The 24,420-nt window shown below is 57.1% G+C and overlaps 3 protein-coding genes across 3 annotated transcripts; all 3 read right to left on the bottom strand.

Moving 5' to 3' along the window:
* Positions 1 to 22: 22 nt before the first annotated feature.
* BRF2 (BRF2 general transcription factor IIIB subunit) lies at positions 23 to 2,984 on the bottom strand. Its single transcript, XM_082298226.1, has 4 exons — positions 2,828 to 2,984; positions 2,189 to 2,248; positions 1,585 to 1,906; positions 23 to 1,051 (listed from the first exon to the last, which is right to left on the bottom strand). The coding sequence occupies exons 1-4, from the start codon at positions 2,979 to 2,981 to the stop codon at positions 265 to 267; spliced, it is 1,323 nt and encodes a 440-aa protein (XP_082154352.1). The 5' UTR covers positions 2,982 to 2,984; the 3' UTR covers positions 23 to 264.
* Positions 2,985 to 6,069: 3,085 nt separating this feature from the next.
* Positions 6,070 to 16,621, bottom strand: RAB11FIP1 (RAB11 family interacting protein 1). The gene is made up of 5 exons (XM_082298345.1): positions 16,360 to 16,621; positions 12,977 to 13,419; positions 11,996 to 12,788; positions 7,570 to 7,675; positions 6,070 to 6,683 (listed from the first exon to the last, which is right to left on the bottom strand). Exons 1-5 carry the CDS (start codon positions 16,575 to 16,577, stop codon positions 6,465 to 6,467), a joined length of 1,779 nt encoding a protein of 592 aa, XP_082154471.1. The 5' UTR covers positions 16,578 to 16,621; the 3' UTR covers positions 6,070 to 6,464.
* A 2,298-nt stretch (positions 16,622 to 18,919) lies between these two features.
* Positions 18,920 to 24,150, bottom strand: ADRB3 (adrenoceptor beta 3; the record flags this gene model as incomplete). The annotated part of the gene is made up of 6 exons (XM_082298268.1): positions 18,920 to 19,005; positions 19,315 to 19,408; positions 19,500 to 19,619; positions 19,702 to 19,784; positions 20,002 to 20,126; positions 22,892 to 24,150. The coding sequence occupies 6 exons, from the start codon at positions 24,148 to 24,150 to the stop codon at positions 18,920 to 18,922; spliced, it is 1,767 nt and encodes a 588-aa protein (XP_082154394.1).
* Between the last annotated feature and the right edge of the window lie 270 nt (positions 24,151 to 24,420).

The raw sequence follows: 24,420 nt of genomic DNA, 5'->3' as shown, positions 1-24,420 counted from the left end.
GAGAAGTTCGTGCCTGCCCTGGAAAACCTGGCACCTGCACCTTTATTTATTTATAACAGAAATGTAACATGACCTGAAGCAGTCACTCCATAAAAAGCTCCATTTTGGTCCAGCATATTGAGGAGGACCCAGCTTGCTCCCTCCCCACGGCCTCATTCCCTGGGTGACTGTCACTGCAGCACACTCACTCTGTCCCTGGTGGGCTTCACACTTTTGGTCCCAAAACTCTCCCTGGCAGCACCATCCTCTGGGCCATGGCCACCCTCACAGCCAGGCCTTGGCCTTCCCGAAGGCCCGGATCTCCTCGGGGCTCCGCAGGTACTGCTCGATCTCAGTGTCCGAGATGGGCTCGTCGCCCGTGGCAGCCGAGTCCGGAGCGCTCGGAGCTGCCGGACGCAGTCTCTTCCTCGGGTGGATGAGGCAGGGTGGGAGCAGGGGCCTCAGGGTGCCCCCACGCTGGCGTTTCCCTGCCACGGGACAGCCTTTCTGTGCCACCGGAGGAGAGCTGGGAGAGCCCTGGCCTGGGGAGTCCTTATCCGGGGAGTTCTTATCCGGGGAGTTCTTATCCAGGGAGCCCTGGCCCACGGAGTCCTGGCCTGGGGAGCCGTGGCCCGGGGCTGTGTCATGCTGCTCCTCCCCATCCTGCTGGCTGAAGGCGTTTTTCAGCAGGAACACCCGGTGCTGCAGCAGGTCCCCAATGTGCTTCACCACCGTTTTCTTGTCCAAGGTGAAGCCGCGCAGCCAGGAGAGCTGAGAGGCCATTCCCAGCAGGATCTCCAGCAGCTCCTTCAGCCTGAGGTGGGCTGGCGGGGGCAGATCCACCCCTGCCAGGCGGCAGAACCGCGCCAAGGGGCAGGAGAGGCGCGGGCCGGGCCGCAGCGACTGCCACGCCAGGAACACTGCGGCCGTGACGATGGGCACGGGGTGCCGGCCGGTGACCAGCCACGTCTCGCTGGCCAGCTCCACAATGCCCATAGTCCGGGCCAACAGCTTCTCCTTGTCCTCCAGGAACGGCGCAGGGACGTTGGCTGCGGGCTGGAACAGCCGGAAGCTGCGGGAGCAAAGAGGCCACGGTCAGGGGAAACCTGGGACACCAGGGGGACCTTTGGGACAAACACACCCTGCTCCTGCCACGGGCTGCTGCTCATGGACATCAGGAGGAATTTCTTTATGGAAAGGCTTCTCAGGCATTGGAATTGCTGTCAGGGAGGTGTTGGAGTGCCCATCCCTGGAGGTGTCCAAGGAAGGCCTGGACATGGCACTCAGTGCTCTGGGCTGGGTGACAAGGTGGGCATCAGGCACGGGTTGGACTCGATGGCCTCAGAGATCTTTTCCAACCTCAGTGACTCTGGGATTCTGTGATTCATGGTGCCTCCCTGAGCATCTCTCTGCCCTCTCCAAACTGAGGAGAACAGGGAAGGATGAGAATGACAGCCCAGGTGTGACAAGGGAGGGACAAAAGCCAGCCCAGCCTGAGCACACACATCTGTGTCACACCTCAGCCCTGCCCACAGCCACATTTCAGCCTCTCCACCCACCCAAGACAAACAAGGGCTGCGAAATGGTTGGAAGGGGCCCCATCACCTGTTCAGGTGCGTTGTCACCAGGTCTGCCAGGCTCAGGGCAGGCACGGAGAGCCCCAGCTCCTTCTGCAGGCTCAGGTAGACGCTGGCGAACAGGTCCTGCTTCGCGTACAGGAGGGAGCAGATGGTGCCCATGGTCAGGGGCCAGTTGTGCTGGCGGCACGTCACGAACACGCAGCAGCCCCCCAGCAGCTCCTTCTTCTCCAGGCTGACCAGGTGGAAGGCGGGGAGCTGCAGAGCCCTCTGGAAGTAGGACACGGCCGTTTCCTCAAACACTGCTGGGAGCTGCAGGACTTTGCAGAGGTCCTGGACCCGCCGGATCCCTGCGGGAAGACGATGCCCTCAGACATCGGATCAAGCAATTTCTCCTCAGAACTGCAGCAGGCAGCGTTCACCCAGCCCCGGCACGGGCACGAGCAGCCCCACAGATGGCACTAAAACACCTCCCAAGCCCTCAGGGCAGGGGAGGCACCGGCTGGATGCAGCACCGACTGCCCTCCCCCCGCTCTGCCGCCAGCTCCGAAGGGTTTTTAACACTTTTTCACCATTAGAAACAAATTGGAGCAGCAGCCAGGAGGATCGGGGAGTGGAGGAACTGCTCTTACCTCGCTGCAGGCAGCGGCTCAGCTGCTCCTTCTGGCCAGTGCTCTGGGAATAGGCCACCTCTGGAAAACAGGGTTGGATCAGTCAGTCTTGCAGGGAATCCAGGGGACAGAGTCGTTTGGCTCTGCGGCAACCAGATGCCCACAGAACCGGATTCCAACAATCAGAATTGTTTGAGGGCCCTGAGTTAGAGCAGCACAGGCAACACTGAGCTGTGGGATCTCCTCCGAGCCATGCCTTCTCTACAGACAGAGCCAGGCAATGGCCTCGGGGCTGCTCCACTGCACTTAAAGCTCTTCTAAGAGGTTTAAATGAGATGTTAATAATTTCTTTTAATAACAAGCGATTCCACACTTTAAATTAAAACTTCATCACCGGCTCCAAGCCTAAACCCTGGCAGGGAAGTGCTGCGGGTGTGCCCCATGATGGAAAACCCTGATGGTGTTCGGGGGGACGGAGGAAGGGGAAGCGGCCGCTCTGACCCGACAGTGCCCAGCGGGCACCGGGAGAGCCCCGCGCACCGAGACACAGCTCGGGAAAGCGCTTCGCTTCCCGGACCGACTCAGAGAGGCCCAAACGCGCTTCGCACGGTCGGTTCTGCACCACCCCGCGCCCGGACGCTCCCGGTTCCAGTGCCGCACCCCGCAGATGCTCCTCCTCGGTGTAGGTGGTGGTGAGGAGCCCCTCGGCCAGGACGCAGCCGCAGGCGGCGCAGACCAGCTGCTGCTGCGCGTAGTGCGCGTCCTCCACCAGCGCCGCCGACCCGCATTCGGGGCACCGGCCCCGCGCCGCCATCGCCGCCGCCGCGCTGGGGGAGCGCCGGGGCGGGCGTACCACCAACAGCCAATAGCGGCGCCGCCCGGCCCCAGCCCACCAATAGCGGCACAGCCCGCGGTGCCTCCCGTCGCCCGCCCGGCCGAGGCGCCGCCCGCGCTCGCTGCGTTCCGCCCCCGCGAGTTCCGCCGGGCAGGAGGCCCCGGGGCCTGCGGAGGGCGGCGGCACCGAGGGGACAGCGCGTCCTCCTCGGCGGGGAACCGCACATCAGCCCGGCTCGGGGGCCCCCGGGGCCTGTCGCCGCGGAGGATCAGGGCGGTAACCGCGCTCAGGGCTCCTGCAGCCAAGGCAGACTGGAGGCGGAGTGGCCCAGCCAGCGGGAGGCTGATTGCCTCCTCCGCCTCCTCCTCCTCCTTCCATCATCCCCGCAATCTGAGGCCAGTGTTGCCATCAGGGACCAGCGCCGGGGTCACTTCGCTGCGGGCCGAGAATATTTCACACGGTCACTGTTTGTGCTTTACAGAAACTCTCGATTCTGCAGATGCGGACGAGCCCGTCCGTCAGGTTTCCCCACCCTGCGAGGTGTTCACCAGGAAGTTCCTGCATGGATCGCTGCAGGGATGAAACCAACCCCAAAATAGCTGGAGGATGAGCGGAGCTGGTCACAAGGAGGGGACGAGGCCCTTTTGAAACTATTTCAGAACAAAGACACAGTGATCAGAACACTGGATTTAAGGTATTTTTATTTTAGTGTTCCGTAAAACCAAAAGGTGTTTAAAAACAAACAGTACCTGGGCTAAAAGCAGAGAGTACAAACAGGGAACATGCACTCAGATCCTTCAATAATAAAACAATATATTTGATTCTTAAGGCCCTTGAGGATGTAAAATGGCAGTCCCTCCACACTGAAGGAAGGCTTTAACAAGTATTGCCAATAAAAACGAGGTACGAGGGTTGTGCAATGCTTTTGGAGCTGGGGAAGTCAAGGACTGTACCCCCCCGTGGCCCCCCTGTGTCCCCCCCCAGCGCTGGGTCTGCTCGGGAAGAGGCTCCACAGCTGCAGCCACTGGAGAGAACAACCCCAGGACAAGAGCCTTGCACAGCTCGGGGTCCATCCCAACAGACACGGCTGGAGCTGGCAGAAAAAGGCTGCCAGGGGAGGGTGTTCGAGGTTTTAAGGCTTCATCTCTGCTACAAGCACACGTTATTGCTTTGGTTCTGTGCAGTGGCGATGCACACGAGGCCACTTCCGTGAGACCCAGGCTCCAAAAGCGTCGCACACCCCGAGGTGCCGCCAGCAGCCGGCGGCCGTCGGACCCGGACTGTCCTAGAGCGAGCCCAGTCCTGCTCCCCTGTGCCCAGTTACAGTGACCAGTAACACCAGTGTGGGGTTCTCACACGCTGAGTCGCTGTTCCAGGGCACAACGGGGTTTCCTCTCTGACCCAGAACATCGGAAAGCTGCGGAATAAAGTCCAAAATACAAGTTTATCAGTGAGGTACAGGATCCTCTGTCCAGAGATCCCCCGAGGCACAAGGAGGAAACAAATCAATCCTTCATCTTCCTCACTCGGGAAGGCACAAGAAGCAGCAGCAACAGTTTCAGCAAGGCCAAGCAGCACCACTCAGGATTTCACCACCACCACCAGGGCCGCCTGCGTTTCGGACCCTTCGTTCAGAGCAGAGGGGACAGGAGAAAAGAGAGAATGCCTCCACTGCTCAAATAACACTAAAATGAGATAAAAGTACCTGAAGTCTTGGAAGACTCTCAACTCCTAAGGCTTGTTTGAGGTCAGCCTGCCCCTGAGGGACAGCTCTGCCACAAAAGCTCTGGACTTTGGTAGCAGGTCAGTTTACAGGAATAAAAATGTCATTAACAGCATTTTTTTGATTTTTCTAATAAATGTTTACATCTCCATGAAAATATATTAAACTGCTTTTTGCTACAAAAATACAGTATTGAGGTCTCCAGAAGCTTCCAGTGGTTTATGACAATTGTAAGCAGACTGCTCACTGGGTGAGAGTACATCCAGCTGCTCCAGTCCCTCCATAAAGTGCTTTGCTGTAGGAAAACTGAAAACTCACCCGAGCCAGAAGTGACCCAATAAAACTTCCAAAGGTAGGAGTGTTTATTTCCACAGAACTCAGGCTGGAAAGCTTTAAGCTTTGGTCCTCATGAAGCTTTGGTCCTTTGCTTCCACTCTGTTGGTATTCCAACTTCCTTCTAAGCCTTTTATGGACTCTCCCTACCCTGGTAAATCCCAGAGGTGCAAAAAGGCATCTGATTTTTTTTGGATCTTTGACAAGAGCTCACCAAAACAAAGGCCCATGTAGTTTTCAGTGGGGGAAGCCATGGTGGCTGCTCACCAGCAAAGAGCTGTTCCCACTGTCTGACGGGATGGGGAGGAGAAATCCCTGAATCCACTGAGACCCTACCAAAGGTATCGATTCTCCAGCAACACCAGCACCCCTCAGCTACACGAGGTTTTCCTCCCACTGTGAGCAGCCAGCCCCAAGGAGCCAGAGCAGATGGGAGCCCCAGCGCTCCCTCCCCTCTCTGGGCTGTGCAAGGAATGACAGAAAAAAGCACTGCAAGACTGATCACCTTTGGAGGGCATTCAAGGTGAGCCCCAGCTCCAAAATCCAAGGGGTTTATATTTAATGAATTCAATGTAAAAGGGAAATGGTCACAGAACTCCCACACGGCACAAGATGTGAGACCCAGGCCTGCTGCAGAGCACTGAGCAGAGCCAGGGGGCCTTTGCCTCCTCTGAACGACCTCCAAAACAGAAATTTTAAGAGAACAATTTCTGATTTAAAATGTACCTTTGGCCCAAATTCATTGATGCCATTTCTGTGGTAGAAACGTACCATGAACCTCAACATCTCCTACTCCAAAAAACCTGTAAACTTGCCCTTGGAGAACTCTTGGGAATGTCCACTTGATGAGATGAACTGAGATTTGGTCAACTTATGGTTAACATTCAGGGCATTAATTCCTTTTAAATTACAGCCCAGGTCTGAAGCTGGGACATCTTTGGACTTCTCCAGTGTAGTTAATTATTACTTTAGAAGCAATCAAATCCTCAAGCTCTACTGTACAAGGATTTATATTGCACTACAACTTCAGATGTGGAAAGAAAAGTAACTGATCTATCAAAGCTGCTACAAAACAAAACCAGTTAAAAACATCTTCCTAAAGGATCATCAGCGCCTTGCTGGGAAGCAAAACACATCAAAAACCCTCCTCCTTCACATCACAACCAGCCTTTGGATTAATGCCTGATCTTCCCAAATAATGGGAAGAAAACAAAAAATAAATATGATAAGGCAACTTCATTACAACACCTGATGGAACTATTAATCAATCCGAGAGTTGCTCAAGGCAGAAACAGGAAAAAGGTCATTTTCTGTGGGCAGCACAACCGGTACCACCTGCTCCACACCAGCTCCTCACACTCCTCTGGTGGGAATTCAGTCCTTGTTCACCGACATCCCGAGACCCTTCACATCTTCCCAGCCTTTTTGTTCCCAGACATGGAAACACGGAGGATGTTTGGGGTTTCTTCCATGACTCTGACAAGCAGGTTGTCGATGTAGTCCTCGAGCTCCCGCACTTGGAGGTCCTTCCTGGTAATGGTATCCTTCTGTTTCAGCACCAGCTGGATCAGCTCATCGTGTGTCAGCTGAGCATACGCATAGGCAGGGTCTGAGGGATCGTATTTCTTGGGGGGGGGGGGAGGGAAAGCAGGGTCAGTGCAGACACAGGGCATTCCAAAGCAGCAACAGAACACACAGAGCAGCACTGTGACAGCTGCTGCTTCAACAAACCTCCTAAAGCTTAAACCAGCTGCTTAAATACAGACTGGTAAAGCCAAATTAAGGTTAAACAGCAAGAAACACCCACCCAGGCCTTTGGTGTTTCCTCCTATTTCTTTGAAAAGTCTGTTTTTAACCCTTAAGGAACTTGAGAGGTACTGGGCAACTTCTGCTGATTCCTGCAGCTCCCAGAACACTGCCCAGGCAGGGAGTGTGAGCACAAGAGGCTCCTGTGGTGCATCACACAGTTTAGGTGGAACCAGAGCACCACGACACCCACTGCAAGTTTTCAACTCCCCTGAAACAGCAGCGTGTCAGTTTGAATCCCTTAACTCACATCCTCTCCCCTCACACCAGAAGGAGGCACTGCCATTATTTCAGTTCTAACTTCTCTATTTCCCCAAAAAAACCCCGAGGGACAAGGGGACCTGGGATTTTCCCTGCTGACCAGGGGATGCTCCCAGCCATTCAGATCAACGTGGCAGGTAAGCTATGCCTCAAGCCTGGAGGTCTCCTTTGAGGCCAGGATTATGCTGAAAGCTCCTCTCAGTCCCAGTGCTGGTCCCAACTGCACGACTACACTCCTAGGAAGTGGCTGTGCCTGAGAACCTCCTCCACAAAACACCAGCACCAACTCTATTAGAGACCAGTCTGCAAGAAAATGAGCATTTAAGGACTGTCCCCACACTTGGGAGCTGACTAAAAGAAAGTTCATGTCCCAACTATCCGGAATACACAAACTCTTCAATTAAATCAAAGCTTAGGCAGTGGAAGTGCCACTTCCCTCCATACCTTCACACTCATTTCCAGCAGCTTTTCATTCATGGTGCTGATGACATTCAGGTTCTTACTCTGAGGCTTGTTTGCCATGGCATTCATTGGCTTCACGGGATGGAGTCTGCAACAGGAAAAGAAATGTTTCTGTTGTTTATGCAGGACATGTAACACCAGCATGACACAGATCTTTACACTAAAACAAATACAGCAAGAAATTGGGGGAGATTCCCTCCCTGCTCTATCTCCTGAGAGAAAAGAGATTCAGCTTCAGGAAGACAAGGTATTTCTAAGCCACAGGGGTTTTGTAAGTATTTTCCAGTTCTCTACTATCTTTATTGACTTAAGGCATTGGAGATAAAGCAGCAGCAGGAAGGGAAATACATCCTCTGTGTGTCATGGAAGAAAAGCCACGTTGGGGTACACGAGCAGACAGAGCATAGGGCAGCTACTCTGATCCCTCAGGCACTGGTATTTCAGCCCGACTTTCCTAATCAGAACATATTTGTGGTCTTACAACAGATCAAATACTTCTGCTATCCCAAGACAAGCATTAGGCCTTTTCCAGTCTGAACTGACGCCACGAGCTGCGAAGAAGTGCTGTCGTTACTTGCCTGAGCAGGACTTACAACACCAATTTTAACACAGGAAGAAAATTTTACTTCTGTTTCAGCAAACACTGGCCCAGAGGTGTCCTAGACCCCAGGCAGAGCTGTGCAGGTGAAGTCTCAAGGGCTGAAAGGTCAGTGGCAGCACTCCCACACAGCAGGAGCTGCATCTTCAGGAGCAGCCTGAGCTGCATCACTTGTGGTGATCATGCTGAGGAGCCCAACTCAGCCAGGAAATGAAGCAGCCCCATTTATCAGGGTGACCATTCTTCCGTGTCTGACAAACAGCTCAATCCCAGTCCATTTTCCCAACTGGTATTCATGACTCTATTCCACCTGCCCTTTCCCTAATGGCTCCCCTAAGAGCTCTGATGAGCACCCACTCCGCTCAGCACCCTGAGGAGCTGCACAGATCCTCCTGGAGCCAGCAGCAACCCCGCACTGGGGGACAGGAGCCAGGCCCTGACAAATCCAGGCCCTGAAGGAAGTCAGGGCTGTCTGATCCCGGTCAGATCCAGCAGCTGCAGAGACAGATCTGCACCCAGAAAGCAAAGCAAAGCTCACCCCTGCACAGAGGTACCTGCTGGGATCCCCACATGGTCTCACCTGTGCTTGGGAGACACGGTTTCACCACCCCATGGGGTTTGGTTAGGGAACGTTTCAGAGGGTGAAACCCGTGCCTGGAGAAGTTTCTTCTTGCCCGAATTTCCCGCTTTATCTGCGAAGCCCTCGGCTGCTGGCTTTTTCGGAGACTCTGCTCTATGATTTGGGGTGTCAGAGAGAAGGGAATGAGAGGAAGAGTAGGGCTGGCAAGGACTTGACAGGGAGGAAGAGGAAGCAGAAGGCTCAGAGAAGTCACACTCTGCACGCTCCTCAACACCTGCACTCCTTTCCAGCTCTTGTTTCTCAAAATGACCACTGCACTCCCTGGAATGAGACGTCACACCTAAGCCTGAGTCAGCTCCCTGGACACAGACCCTGGGAGCACCCACTCCAGCAGGCAGCATGGCCGAACTCCCTGGCTTAGAGGCACCAGGAACAGCTCCTCCTCCTCCCAGAGCAGCTGGGATCACCAGGGCTGCAGCAGAGCTATCAGAGAGCTCTCTTTGTTCTCCGTGCAAAGGCGTCAGACCTCGGGGCTGCTCTCCAGTCTGTAAAGCACCTTTACCACCTGCAGTGACCCCACAGCCCTCCTGACAGTCCCCCAGCAGCTCGTCATCAGAGCCTCCCTCTGGGATCGCTGGAAGATTGGCCAGTCTCGAGCCCCGGTCTCCGGGAACAGGAATGGCAAACTTGAGATTTGTGAGACTGACAGATAAATTGTCATCACCTTCCTGTTTCAAAGGCCTGTCACTGCTCTTACCTCTGGGTGTCACTGGACGGGTGACAGTCTCCAAGGAGCCGCTTTGAGGGAGGCACCCACGAGCAGCTGAGGCTTCATCACCCAGTAACGGGAGCCCTGGTGTGGATTTCACACCATCACCTGAAGCAGGGACATCACCCCTTAGCTCAGCCTGGGAAATGGGTGGGCATTTCCTCAGCAGTGCAGCGAGCCGTGGGGCTGGCCTTGGTGGGACAAGGATCTCGCTGCCAGCCCCTCCTGTACCCGTGTCCCGAGGGGACACCGGGCAGGCTCTCTGGGTTGGTTTGACTGGAGAAAGTGACTCATTTCCAGCAAGTGGAGTTGCCTGGGGCTCTACCATGGGCACACATTCCACCCATCGCTCTCCACCACAGCTCTCCTGCTTCTCCCTGAGCTCGCTCTCAGGGGACAGTGCCTGGTCAGCCTCTGGCACAAGGCTGTCACTGGACTTGGAGAGAGACACAAAACCTTTGTCACCCCTCGTGCAGGGCTCCGTGTTTACACCAGTGACCTCCACAGCTGTTCCATCCCTGCTCCAGGTGGGACGTGTGCTGTCACCAGAGAGCTCTGTCGATGGGTAACCCCCTGCTCCCAGCTCACCCCCAAACCCTGCTCCCTCTCCTGCTGCCCCTGAACCCGTCTGTAACCTTCCACTGGAACCCGAGTGCTGCTCTCCCCCTTCCTGCCCACCCAAACCCGCATCACCTGATGTAACACCCTGCCATCCACCAAGGACAAAGGACTTAGATTTCGCATTGCCTGGCTCACTGCTTTCCAAAGAATCCTCAGGCTGAAGCTGGGGAGAATCACAGTGCAGCTCTGGAGCCAGCCCAGGGGGGCCAGCAGGGGGGTCAGACAAGGTGCCAAGAGGGCCTGGCACAGCTGTGACATCCCTGGTTAAAGCCACATCCGAAGAGCCCCCTGAAGCACCAGGACCAGGGTGTCCTGCAGAGGAACAGTCCTCACCACCAGGAAGGCAGGAAGGGGAAGAACCAGCGACAGCCTGGGAACCTGGCACTGGCTGTCCCCCACGCTGGGACACGAAGGGATTATTATCATTGAAATGACAGCCAGAGGGGACAGAAGGTGTGGGTGAGCCAGAGAGACCCCGGGAAGCCTCTGTGTCAGAGCCCTCGGGACCTTGCCCCCAGTCAGCAGCAAAAGGATTATTGCCCCTAGCAGAGACTGGCCCAGGACGAGGAGCTTTGGGAACAGAGGCTGCAGGATGATGGGATGAAGGGAAACGGGTGATGCTGTCAGGATCCAGGGCTCTGGATGCCCTGTCCCACTCAGGAGTAAAGGGGTTCTTGTCATTCCAAAGCTCTGCAGCAAAAGCAGGAGCAGCGAGAGAGGCAGGAGAACTGGTGATGTTTTCAGAATCTGGCACTTGGACTGTCTGCCCCACTTTAGAAATAAAAGGATTATTTGCACTGCTGATACGGTGCACAGAGAGAAAAGCAGGGAGAGGGTCAGGTGCAAGAGTAGGAAGTGTGGCTTTGGGTTCCTCCTCTGGAGACAGGCCCAGTCTGCAAAAAGGGACAAAAAACTCGCATGTCACTTGCAGATGCAACACGAGGCAGGAACAGACAAGCTTCAGCACCAGCCTCCATCAGCTCTGCCACTGGAGATGAACCATACTTTAAAGAGACCTCAGAGAGAGGTCCCCCTGTCTGCGAGACTTTATATCCTGAACTGCGTCTTTACCAAGCACTGGACTTATGTCAGAACTCTTCTGCTGCAGAGCTTGGTTTTGCTGCTTTAAGCACCGTCTCTTTGCACCCCAAGCAGGTTTGTTAGTACGGAAAACACTGCACAGGCAAGAAATTTAAACTTGAGAAGCACTGAAAATGAGGAGTTAGGGACATACACAAAACACAGCCTTATTAGTAGGGCACACCTATATATATATATATATATATGTATATATATAAAACTCCAAACACAATTTATATATATGGGTGTATGAAGGAAAAAGGAGCAGAATTTCCGAAAAAGCCTTGTGTACAAATCCACACAAAATCCCTTTGTGCTGCTGTGAACGATGCCAAAAGCAGAAGGGCTCCAAGAGCTCCAAGGCTAGCCTCTGGAAGACCACAGCCAAGTAGAGAAGAGGAAAGCAGAGATGTTAGAACAGGCATTTCAGACCCTGGGGAGGCTGCAGTCACACAGCTCAGACAGAGTTAGTTTGTGCAAGAGATCCAGCAAGAAAAATCACCCTGCAGTACCTGCACAGGTGCCTGCACTAGAGAACCACTATTTCAGCATCACTTACAAGGAGCTCCCCATATCCATCTTTTTTTCACATTGAGAAAGAACCTGGGAGTTGTTATTTGCTATCAAAGCGCCCAACGCCAGCGTAAAACCCGCAGGTACGCGCAGAGCAGCACCTGAGCTCAGGTGTGGCAGGACACAGCCCGCTGCCACCTGCCACCACCACTGCCCCTCCTGCCCCCTGGCAGCAGCTGGGACTCACCTGGGTTTCACAGCTTTGGTCTTGGCTGGCGCAGCTTTCTCAGGTTTCCGTTCCTCCTCACGAGGGCTGAGCAGCTGCTTGGTTGTGACAGCGTCCTCCCCATGGTGAGCGTCTCCTGACGGGCTCCCTCCTCCCCCATCTGCTGGGGGTTCGGGGCATTTGGCCTCCTCTTCACTCTTCTCCTCTGGAATTGTGTTTTCCTCACTCTGCAGGGTCCTGTCGGGAATAATCTCAGCATCGCTGGTCTTCAGCGTTTCCTTCTTCCCAGTGACCAGGGAGAGCAAGGCAGACTTCTTGTGGTCTGGTTTTTTGGTCTCTCTAACAGCCTCGACGCTCGGTGGAACGCTGGTGTCCAGGTGCTCCTCGCTGCTGAGCAGTTTGTATGATGGCAAAGTCATGGATTTGAAGGTCTCCAAGGATGTGGACCCAGAGAAAGCCTGACCAGGAGAGGTTCTTCCCATCTCTTCAGGTGATTTAGTGGACCTGGAGGACAGGTTCTCCTCTGAGGCAAAGAGCTGCTTCCTCCTGAGGTTGTGAGGAGAGGGGGAGGAGGTTGGAGTCTTGTCCTTTGTCGTGGTCTCTTCCATATAAACGTGACTGCCATTGATGCACAGACTGGACTTGGAGACGGGATCGCTTTTGGATTTAAGGCCACTGAACAAAGAGAGCCCATCCTTTTTGGTGTGGTTAGTGGTTCCTTGGGTGAGCTGCCTACTGTCCAAAAACGCTGGTTTACGAGATTTGAACAGAGGAGAAGGAGCTGGCTTCTCTTCCAGGGCATTTTCAAAGGATCCTGGAAAAAAAAAACCAGGCAGAAATTCAAGATGCAAGAACAACCTTTTCCCTGACACTACTGACAGCCTCAGTACCAGGAGGGACTTCCTACGAATTTGTTCAGAAAGAAGAATTTAACGAGTGCTGTGGAAAGTGTGAACGACCCTTTGGAGGAAGGCTCTGTGCCCAGCGAGTGCCAATACTCACGTTCTGAGGTCGGAGAGGTCTCGGACTCCTCCTCGTCCCACTGTGGCTGGAAGTCGCTGGGCCGCAGCCGAACCCTCGGGGTGACGGGCTGCTGCGTGGGCAGCACCGACAGCGACTGCGACAGGGACGTCTTCTGCAGGCCGGGCTTGGAGAACAGCGCTTTGAACTTGGATTTCTTCTTCTCCTTCTCGACGGCCTCATCCTCGCTGTCAGCGGGGGAGTGGGTTGTGCTGGGGACAATCGCCGACGCCGTGTCCGAGAGGCCGCTGCTCCTCTTGCCCTTGAGCTTGTCTTTGAGCTTCCCAAAGGGAGAGCGGGGCTTGTCCTTCATGGACAGATCAAACATGCTGGCTGTCATGTTGCTCCTCATAAACTGGATATCCACCTCGATCTCCCCTCTCTCTTTTTCCTTCTTCCCCGGTTTGGAGCGAAGCTTGTACCACCTGCAGCAACAAGGAGGTTTCTTTTACCACCAGTAATTGAGAGCACAGAGGGTGCTTATGGCTGAAAAATCAAATCAGCCCAGAGTGTAGGAAAAGAACACCTCTAATCTTATGACGACGTCATGGTCACAGCCCCAGGTGCCAAGGAAAACATTCCTTATCGTAAACAGAAAGTTATTCGTAAGATTTGGTTTAAAACCCAGACCAGGAAGGGTTAAAAAAAAGGAGAAAAAACAGAAACACGACATGGAATTCCTGTATTTCAGCTCAGCCACTCTCCTCTGCCCTTTCATCTCTCCTCCTGACACTCGCAGAGGCCACGGCTTTGAAGTGGGAGCGAGAGCAGCAGCCTCGGAGCTGCACACGGTCCCACGCCCTCATACCTTTCATTCCAGCTCCTTAATGCCTCTTAAGCCAAGGAACCCCTAATCAGCACCAGAGAGCCAACCCAAGCCTTACAGACTGCGGGGGATTTCCACTCACCCCTCCAGGCTCGTGACTGGCACGCACCAGGAAGGGCATTGCTCAGACAGAGCCCTCTCCCTCCCCAAACACGGCTCCAGAACGTCAAGCTCTGTGTGAGGAGTGCCCAGGCCATCCCAAACCACAATCCCACCACCCAATGCCCTCAACCACCACTCAGTGACACTCAAACCACATTTGAGCCAGCAAAGAGAATTATCAGCACTGCACACCAGTATGGTTTTGTTTGTTGATGGAACTGCAGAATTCCCGACTCCACAGAACCCATAGGAAAGGCTGCCTGGAGACTGCTGGTTTCTTCCTCCTCACCAGCTGCAACGGGATAATAAAGGAAGCAAACAGAGCATGCAAATGCGCCCTTGCCATCAAATTTGTGCTTCAACCTCCAAGGATGTACTGAGAGCAACAAATGAGAACAGGAAAAGGTAATTTGCTCCAGAGGAAATTCAAAACTAATGGGGATAACTGAAGGAGATGGATTCAGGAATCTGCTACAGACACTTCACATGGAAATGTGGAAGAAATTCTTCCCTGTGAGGGTGCTGAGGCCCTGATCCTGGAGAAGCTGTGCCTGTCCTGTCCCTCAAAATGTTCAAGGGCAAGTTTGGAGCAATGGGTCTGGTGGAAGTTGTCCCTGCCCGGGGCAGGGGGTGGAACAAGATGAGCTTAAAGGTCCATTCTGGGATTGTAAATGAACGCTTGAGCTACAGTCAGACGCTCTGACGTGGAGTTAGAAGACACCCAGGGAAGGGGTGTTATCAGGAGACTGAGGCTTTGCCCGGTCCCTGAAGCTGCAGCAGCCTGGCAGTCGCAACCCCTTTGCCTTTAACACGAGCCAGCACTGGGCACTTTTGTTCCCAACCCGTGATTTCCAGGAGCATCCTGTGCTCGCAGGGCTTCGGTGCCACAATTGATCCCGTGTGCCCTGGGAGCCACGGGTAAACAACGTGTTCAGCAAAGGCAGCTCAGTCCCGGCTGAACACGGCACCCCTGGGAGTGGCTGGAAGGCAATCATGGACTGACAACCCCCCAGTCCACAAAAAATCTCATTAATGGCATTTATTGTGTTAGCGAGCACCTGTCAATCAACGTGCATCTATCTGCCAAATAAAACTAATCCTTTATGGCTACACATCACCATGGCAGCAAGAACAAAACAGGCTTCAAACCGGAAATCAAGGGCTGGAAACAACTGAAAATATGAGAAATTTCCCCAGGAGTACCAAAGCTGTGTTTTCATTTTTTCTCCCCCTCAATTTTCCTTTGCCCAGACACAAAGGAACGCGCTCGGGAGCCTGAGGCACCGGCCCTGAGCTCTGCTGACCAAGGGGCTCCGCAGTGTAAACACAGCAGTGTCTGACACAGCCTTAATGAACCCACGGCCTAATTAAGCCTTGACAAGCGGCTCCATCCCGGTGCTCAGGTGAGCCAGAGGAGGAAGGTGAGTCACCAGGACATTACAAGGCTGCTGACTCCCAGTAAAACCCCCGGGAACCACCCCCGGGTTTCACCGCCCCAGTGTTTATGTTCAAAGCAGCGAGTGTGACACAGAGCTGGTGCTGGGCAGGAACGTCCCGGCTCCGAGTCCTGCTGACAGCAGCGGGGTCAGTCCATGGAACACGGAATTATCCCCCTGACACGTGCTAAGCATTTATTAAGGAAAATAAATAAACGGCTGGCGGAGCCCAGGCTCATTCCCTGCTGGAAGGAGGCGGCATTCCGAGGACAGCAGGTTTCGGGGGTCAGGCTGGCTGTTTCCTCTGTACGGTGTCAGCACTCACACGGAAACATTTAAAAGTCAAACCCAAGGACCAGGCAGGACTGGCTGGAAAAGCTTTCTGTGGGCTCCCAGCTATGGGGGCTCACCCACACCAGGAGGGACCCTGCCCCGAGGGGTCACCCCGTGGGCACTTATGGGGCTTCAGGGGTCCCTGTGGGGAACAAGAGTCCCCACCACAACCCCCCCACTCCTCTGGGGCATAGGGTGATCCCCAGTCTGAGGGACACACAGATTCCCATGGGGGCACAGGGGTCTCCCACCAGATCCACACATGCCTGTGGCACACAGAGGTTTCCATGAGGAATAGGGACAGCCCATGGGGAACTGGGGCTCCTCACACAACTTCACACCCTTGAAGAGCACAGAGCCCCCTCTCAGCTTCCTCCCCAGCCCCCGTGGGGCACAGAAGCCCCCTCATCACTCTCCCTTGACCTCCGAGGGGTACACAGGTCCCCTCCAAACCTCTTCCTGGCCCTCGTGGGGCTGAGAGACCCCCCCCCCCCCCAAAAAAAAACCTCCTCTCCAGCCTCCGTAGGACCCACTCCATCCTTCTCCCCAGCTCCCGTGGGACACAGAAGCCCTCGCATCCCTCTCCCTGGTGCCGGTGGGGCGCTCAGGTTTCCCCCCAAACCTCTCCCCAGTCCCCACCGCACACTGAGGGTCCCCCCCGGTCGCACCTCGTGTGCCGCCGGTCGCCGTCGTCCCGCAGCGCCGCCAGATCCACCTCGGCGCGGCCCAGGAACTTGTCGGCGCCGGCCAGGGCGCGGTGCAGCACCGTGAGGCGCAGCGCGGCGGGGCGCGCCGGCAGCTCGAACGTGGCCTCCTCCCGCCACAGCGGCTCCCCCCGGCACCGCTCGGCCACCGACGTGCGGAACTTGTCGCGGCCCAGCGCCATCACCGCGTACGCGTCGCTGCCGCCCGCCGCCGCCTTGGCGCGGAGCCCCCGCGCCCGCAGCACCGTCACCCGCGCGTGGGTGGGCGCCCAGCCCGCGGCCGCCATGGCAGCGAGGGCAGCGGCGGCGCCGGGAGCGCGCCGGGAACGGCGGCGGCACCGGGGAGGCACCGGGCAGGCACCGGCCCGCCCCTCTCGCGAGAGCGCGGGGAGGGCGCGGCCTGCGGCGGGCGGGGCCCGGGCGCACAGGTGTGTGCAGGTGTGCATGAGGGTGTATACATGTGTGCACAGGTAAGTACAGGTGTGTGCGAGAGTATATACATGTGTGCACAGGTGTGTGCGAGGGTGTATACATGTGTGCACAGGTAAGTACAGGTGTGTGCAAGGGTGTATACATGTGTGCACAGGTGTGTGAGGGTGTATACATGTGTGCACAGGTGTACAGGTGTGTGAGGGTGTATACATGTATGCACAGGTGTGTGTGAGGGTGTATACACGTGTGCACAGGTGTACAGGTAAGTACAGGTGTGTGTGAGGGTGTATACATGTGTGCACAGGTGTGCAGGTGTGTGCAGGTGTGCATGAGGGTGTATACATGTGTGCACGGGTAAGTACAGGTGTGTGCAGGTGTGCATGAGGGTGTATACATGTGTGCACAGGTGTGTGCAAGGGTGTATACATGTGTGCACAGGTAAGTACAGCTGTGTGCGAGGGTGTATACATGTGTGCACAGGTGTACAGGTGTGTGCAAGGGTGTATACGTGTGTGCACAGGTGTGTGCAAGGGTGTATACATGTGTGCACAGGTCTGTACAGGTGTGCATGAGGGTGTATACATGTGTGCATAGGTAAGTACAGGTGTGTGCAAGGGTGTATACATGTGTGCACAGGTGTGTACAGGTGTTTGAGGGTGTATACATGTGTGCACAGGTGTGTGAGGGTGTATACATGTATGCACAGGTGTGTGTGAGGGTGTATACACGTGTGCACAGGTGTACAGGTAAGTACAGGTGTGTGTGAGGGTGTATACATGTGTGCACAGGTGTGCAGGTGTGTGCAGGTGTGCATGAGGGTGTATACATGCATGCACAGGTGTGTGTGAGGGTGTATACATGTGTGCACAGGTGTACATGTGCATGCAGGTCAGTACAGATGTGCACATACAGGTATGCACAGGTGTACATGCACATGCAGGTGAGTACAGATGTGCACGGGTGTGTACAGGTGTAGGTACAGCTGAGTACAGCTGTGTGTGGTTTGGTGCAGGGCTGTATGCAGGCATTCCAGGCTGCACAGGTGCCTGTGAGAGCAGACAGGTGCACGTGCAGATGTGGGGGTACAGTCTGTGGGGTGTACAGAGGCTGTGGGGCCGAGGGGGTAGACGTGTGCTGGAAGCCCCTAGGTGAGCTGATGCAGCCACGCTTTCACCACACGTCCCAACAGCTCGCTAAAAGCTCCACGATCCAAATTTGCATTAATTGGGTTTTTAGACCAACTTCCACACCCTGTCTGCTTCACCCCGGTGTCTACAAGGGGTGTGCACACCCACCTCGGAGGCAGCACTCGGAGACAGACTTGGAATAAAAGCCTTTTGGTCAAACGTTTGCTGCTGAATGCAAACCACACAACCAGCCAGACCCGCTCTTTTTTCTGCTCCGGGAGGGACTTCAGCAGCCCAGCATCAGCAGAGAAACAACTCCCCACACCCAATAAATAAATTCCCATTTGCCGGAACCTCCTCCCAAGATACATCCTCAGATCCCACCTCAACTGGGGGAAGTTTTACTTATTTTAAGCTGTTGCCATTAACACAGTTGTTATGTTATTTATCATGGTATAGGTGCAGAGACAGCAGAAGACGTAAATAATTAAAAGGTAGTTAAGGAAATGCTTCCTCCTGCCCTTTCTTCGCCCCTCAGATAACGGGGCCTCAACCAGGCACCCGAGGACCTTACTGGGGCCCTCACACCTGTGCTCACTGACTGAGTGCTCAAGTCTGTGCTGTTTAACCCTCACGGGATGAATTGGGTGCTTGTGGGGGAGCTGATGGGGTGCTCATGCATCAAATAATTGGTCACTTATGCACAAAAGGGCATTCCTGCATTTATTAATTGGAATTTGCCTGTGCAAAAAGGCAGGAGAGGCTGAGCTGTGCCTGGGGGAGCTGAGGGGACCAGCCCAAGCAGGGGGAGGCACAAGCAGAGAGGAGACAAGGGGTGACACCCAAACCCGGGCAGTTTGTGTCCCTTTGCAAGGATCCACCGCCCTTGGCACGGGGCATTGGCAGCTCCCACCACCACACCGGCTCCACTCCAGAGCCAAAGTCTTCTCCAGGCTGCCCCTGTCCTATGAAGCTCCATCATCGTCCTCATCACCCACATCTTCCTCCAAGAGCTCTTCCTCGTGGGTTTCAGACATGGCATCATCTTCCACTGGGGAGAGGAGAGGCAGGGCTGCAGCAGGGGTGGCCCTGGCCCGCCAAGAGGGGGTGAAGCCCCCCGGCTGCAAATCCCACCCCACACCTGGAGTGGGAACACTGCCACCCTCCCACTCCATGGCAGCAGACCAGGAGCCGGCACTGACCTGTCCAGCCTGCAACTGCAAACAGGCGCTGATCCCCCCCGAGCAGCCCTCCCTCCATCCCCGGGGCAAAGCAGCGAGCACGAGCTACCAGCAGAGATGCTGGGGGACCCCGGAGCACCCCCGAGTGATCCCAGAGCCCACAGCTTGATGACACTCACGGGTGACGAGCTGCCCGCTGAGATAGACTGGCCCAGCTCCACACTGGAGCACGAAGGTGACGGGAGGGACGAGCTCCAGGCCTTTGAGGCTGATCTGCAAAGAGCCGGAGCTCAGAGACCCGCGGCCCCAGCCTGAGATGACGCCGTCACCCCTGGGCAGGGGCTGTGAGTGGGGCTGCCCTTACCATGGGGAGCAGCGAGCTCCGCAGCGCCGCGATGGGCACCGGCTTGTGCTCCCCGGAGGCGTTTTTGGAATCCACAGCCACCACGTGCAGCTCGTCCCTGGCGTCAGCTCCCAGGCAGATCTGCAGGGCCGAGCAGAGAGCCCATGGCAGGGAGCCGCCGGCCCGAGCGCCAGCAGGTCCCCGGGCGGGGCTCGGCTCTCACCGTCCTCAGCAGCACCAGGTGATCCAAGAAGTCGTCGTCCTCCTTCACCACGCAGCTCCGGGAGCCCGTGCCCAGCTGGCAGCCTGGGAAACACGGCGGGGTCTGTGCACGCACAAGCTGCCCCCTCCCAAAAGCAAAGAAAGGTCCTCCCCCCACCCCAAAACACAAGGGCGGCTTTCCCGGGTGCGCAGTCAGTGCGAAAGGGGCAGGCGCACCCAGCCTGGCTGCCCACAGAGCGGAACCACCATGCCCAGCTCACTCCTACCACCAGGTCTCCTCCTGGGGCTCACAGCTCCGTACCCCACAGCGCAGCCACGGGCCGATCCTCTGACAGTGACCGGTAGAAATCAAACGAGCTGTTCATCCTCCACAGCAAATCCAACACCAGAGACAGCAGCACCCACCGAGCAACGAGCCCCTGCCCTCTCACCGACTGCTAATAAAGGAAAGAGGGGTCCCGGGAGGTGCAGGTTGGGAATGCACTGCAGGTGTGGGGGGGTGGAGGTGGCATCAAAGCACCCACCACCCCCTCACACCCCCAGCAGCACCTACAGCCCACCTGAGCACACTTTAGCTTGATTAGAGACGAGGCCACCAGCCCTGGCAGTGAGACCACCGGTTCCTGGGACCCCTGTTCCCTGGGCCAGCTCCACCCTACCCTCCACTGCTTGGGAAGTTACTCATTAGCTGCTGGGATCGGGGACGAGCCCCCCGACTGTCACTGGACAGGGATCTGAGGCTCTGAATTGGGAACACTCCCCGAGCTGCATTTTCTCTCTTTATTTAGTTATTTCATCACTGCCGGGTGTTAAAAGCAAAACACCAAGGAAGGATCCCAGCAGGGCAGACCCTGCAGCATCCCAGGTCCCGTTCCTGTGCAGCAGCTGGGATTCCCCTGCACCAGAAGGTGGCACTTGGCACCTCTGACAGTTGTGCCTGCCCTTTTGGGGTGTGGGAACATGTGGCAGGGCTTAGGGGCTAGCACCAAGGCACACCCAGCGCCCGGCTTTTCTCCAGTAGCCACAGCCCCGGGAGGGGGGATGGACCCCCCGAACCTCAGGCAGGCACCCAGGAACAGCACATGGAGCAGCACCCTCTGCTCGGGACAGATTTGGAGGCACCACAGAGATTCGGAGGTTTATTTCACACGGCAGGAGGGACAAAAACCAGGACAAAAACTGTACAGTCACTGCACATACTGACACCAACTTAGGCCCAAAGGTGCTGCGTGGCAGCGCAGTGTGGGCAGAGCACGTCTGCACACGTGTGAGATGAGAATCCACCTCCCGTCCCCGAGTGGCACGGACACAGACATCTGTCCCAAACGAGAAGGAGAAACTGCCAGAGATCTGACAAGACCGTAATTCCCTGGTTTTGGAAGTCCTCCGGGCTCGGAGCTCCCCTCATTCCTCTGAGCTTTTCCTTTGCTGAAGGCATCGCTGCAGCTCCTGGAATTGCACCCACCCCTGGAATGCAGCAGCTGGGGCAGGGATGGAAATCCTGGGAAGGGCTTGAGCGTGCAGGAGGCTCTTCTCTCCTTCTCAACAGACGGTCCAAAACTGGCCAAGCCTGGGACGACAGGGTCCTTCGTCCTTCAAGAAAACAGAGCTGGCGGTCTCCACATCCCACTGCCAGCCAGGAACACCCCAGATGGGAGTTTGTTCCCTGTCTGCACATCCCTGAGGCTGTGCTGCCCCTTGGCAAGCAGCTCCAGAGCTTTTCCCCAGCTCCAGGTCTCCAGCACCAACGGCACGAAGGAGCTGGTGCTGTCCCAAAACCACCAGCGTTCCCAAGGGAGATCCTCCTCCTCTCTGGGTCAGTGCATGCACTGGAGGGTCCTGCCAGCACCAGCACCCCTGGTGCTGCTTCTCCAACCCTGGCCCTGCAAGAAGAGGGTGGGAGGTGACACAGTGTCACCCAGCAGGCTCAGCTGGGGACAGGGACCCGCAGCCACCGCCCCGGCAGGCACAGAAGGGATCCAGGAGCACCATGCACAAGGTGTGGAGCTCCAGTGAGCCACCGAGGCAGCAGCCCAAGGAGGGTTAAAGCTCTCGGGGCAGCGGGGAGGTGTCGGCAGCTGTAGCCGGGCTGACACCGGACTCACGTGCCCGAACCCGGGCAGCAGCCTGGGGCTGGCCACGGGCTGTGGTCCCCGGGGAAGGCGGCGGCCAGCGCGGGCAGAGGAGAGGCCGGAGGGATGATGACCCGGCCGGGAAACACTCTCCTCCCAGCTCTCGGCTGCTCCCAGTCAGTCGGACGGACCCGCGGGCGTCTCTCCGCCAGCAAACCTGAAAGAGGGGAGCACAGGGGGTGAGAGGCCAGATCCTCCCACCATTCACCGCCCCGTGTTCCCAGCACGGGTGAATCCTTCACAGGGAATACCTCTGGCACCTCTATCTGGCTGCCTGCGCTGTCTGGCAGGAAACCTCTCCTGCCCTCAGCCGTCAGGAGGGAAACACGGTTAAAATCCACAGTAACCAGAATAACTCCAATTTTGTCATACTAATAAAAAAAACTCAGTGTGGAAAAAGCCCACCCTACAATTTGGGGGTGTAAATCGGTGTCAGGGTGCCGGCAGGGCAGAGCCACAGCATGGGCGTCCCCTGCCACCCCTGCCAGCCCCCTGCACCCTGTGGGCTGCCAGCTCCGGGAGCGCATTTCCCATCAAGGGACGGAGCAGGATGAAATTAATTCCATTCCCAGATTTACACCGCTGGAGGGCAAAGCAACCTACTGAGCCCGGACTGGTGACGGCAGCCGCAGTGCCTCGCTCCGGAGGGGGTCCCCGCGTTTTCCTTCTTTAGCAGCACAAAGTGGGACCGGCAGGAGAAGGGGGAATCCCAGGCTTTGGGACACATTCCTGCTCAGCTGGTTTGCTTCACCACCCGTGTTTCCTTTACCCAGGAACAGCAGACCCGGTCCTGGCGGGCTGGAGTGGGACTGGTAGCGACCCCAATTTTGCAGCCCAGTGGAGGGGCCAGAGTTTTAGGGGAACATAAAGGAAGAGGGCGGTGGTGTCCAGTCCCACACCCCAGAGCCTCTGCCATGCACCTCGGAGTCTGCCTGCTCCCCCAGCTCTGAACTGCGCTGTCAGAGCACCGTCCCACCACTGACAGCCCCCCTCCCCAGGCACACCCCAAAGGGCTGGACCCCCATAGCCCCTCCCGAGCAAATGCCTACAGGTACCTACTCATCAGGCTGTGAGCACAGCGCGGGCTGCGCGCCCTGCAGCCGGGACTCGCCCAGGGGCCGCTGCCGGTGGCCACTGCCCTGGGGCAGAGGAGTCTCCTCTGTTCTGCTGCCGCTGCCCCGAGCCTCGCCGTCCTCCCCGGGGCGCCCGGGGGCCGCCTTGCTGTCCTCTGCAGGGCCCCCCTGAGGGCTGAAGGCACAGGGACAGCGCTGCAGGTCCTGTGAGACGGCGTGGAGCCGGCGGTCGGCACGGCGTGGGCAGCAGAGCAGCTTGCGGAAGGCGCTCCTGAAGTCGGGGCTGCGGCAGTAGATGATGGGGTTGAAGGCTGAGTTGATGTAGCCCAGCCAGTTAAGGAAGAGAAAGAGCTGGTCTGGCACCAGTGACCGGCAGAAGACCTTGATGATGTTGGCCACAAAGAAGGGCAGCCAGCAGAGGGTGAAGATGCCCATGATGATGCCCAGGGTCTTGAGCGCCTTGTGCTCCTTGATGGCCAGCAGACGGGAGGGCCGCCTGCGCCGGCTGCTCCTGGGCGTGGGGCTGGGGGGCTCCTGCAGGAACCTCACCTTGTCCTTGCCGATGAGCTGGACGTGCCGCGTAGCCACGGCAAAGACTCGGACATAGACGAAGATCATGACGAGCAGGGGCACGTAGAAGGAGATGGTGGAGGAGATGATGGCGTAGGTCATGTTGGTGACAAAGTCGCAGCAGCGCGGGTCGTCGTAGCAGCGCGCCGCCTGCTCGTCTGCCCCGTCCCGCCACCAGTGGTTCATGATGGGCAAGAAGGAGATGAAGGCAGAGATGGCCCACACCAGGCACACCACAGCCCGTGCCCGGCCCTTGGTCACCAGCGCCTCGTACTGCAGCGGGAAGGTGATGGCGAGGTAGCGATCCACGGCGATGGCACACAGCGTCTCGATGCTGGCCGTGACACACAGCACGTCCAGCGAGGTCCATAGCTCGCACACCATCGTGCCGTAGGGCCAGTGGCCGCTCAGCAGGATGGTGGCCCCTGGTGGCACCACCAGCAAGCCCATGATGAGGTCGGCGCACGCCAGCGAGGTGATGAAGACGTTGGTCATGGTCTGCAGCCGTGGCGTCTTGGCGATGGCCACGATCACCAGCAAGTTACCGGCCACGATGACCAGGACAGTGAGGCTGATGGCGGTCCCCAGCAGCCACTGCCGGCCCAGGCTGCCGGCCCCGCTGCAGTTCCCGGAGCCCCCCCAGGCGCTGCCGTTGCCCGCGGGGAGGGGGCTCATCTCGGCCGGGCTGGGGGCGCCGGCCCCGCGCCCGCCGTGCGCTCCCCGCCGCGCTCCCGGCGCAGCCCTCGGGGCGGACCGGCGGGGCCGGGTCCCCTCCGCGCTGGAGGAGGAGCCTTTAAAGGCGCGGGGCGGCCCCGGGCTGCCCGCTCCGGAGGGCGAGGGAAGGGGAGCGGGCAGCGGCACCTCCTCCCCCGGACGCGCTGCTCCGGCCCGCCCCGCTCCCCTCGGCATCCCCGCCGGACGCCTCAGCCCCTCGCCGTGCGCCCC

The sequence above is a fragment of the Coloeus monedula genome, assembly GCF_965178545.1.
Source record: "Coloeus monedula genome assembly, chromosome: 28".
NCBI lineage: Eukaryota > Metazoa > Chordata > Aves > Passeriformes > Corvidae > Coloeus > Coloeus monedula.
Note: the sequence above shows the minus strand (reverse complement) of the source record. Positions and strands in the feature narration are given on the sequence as shown.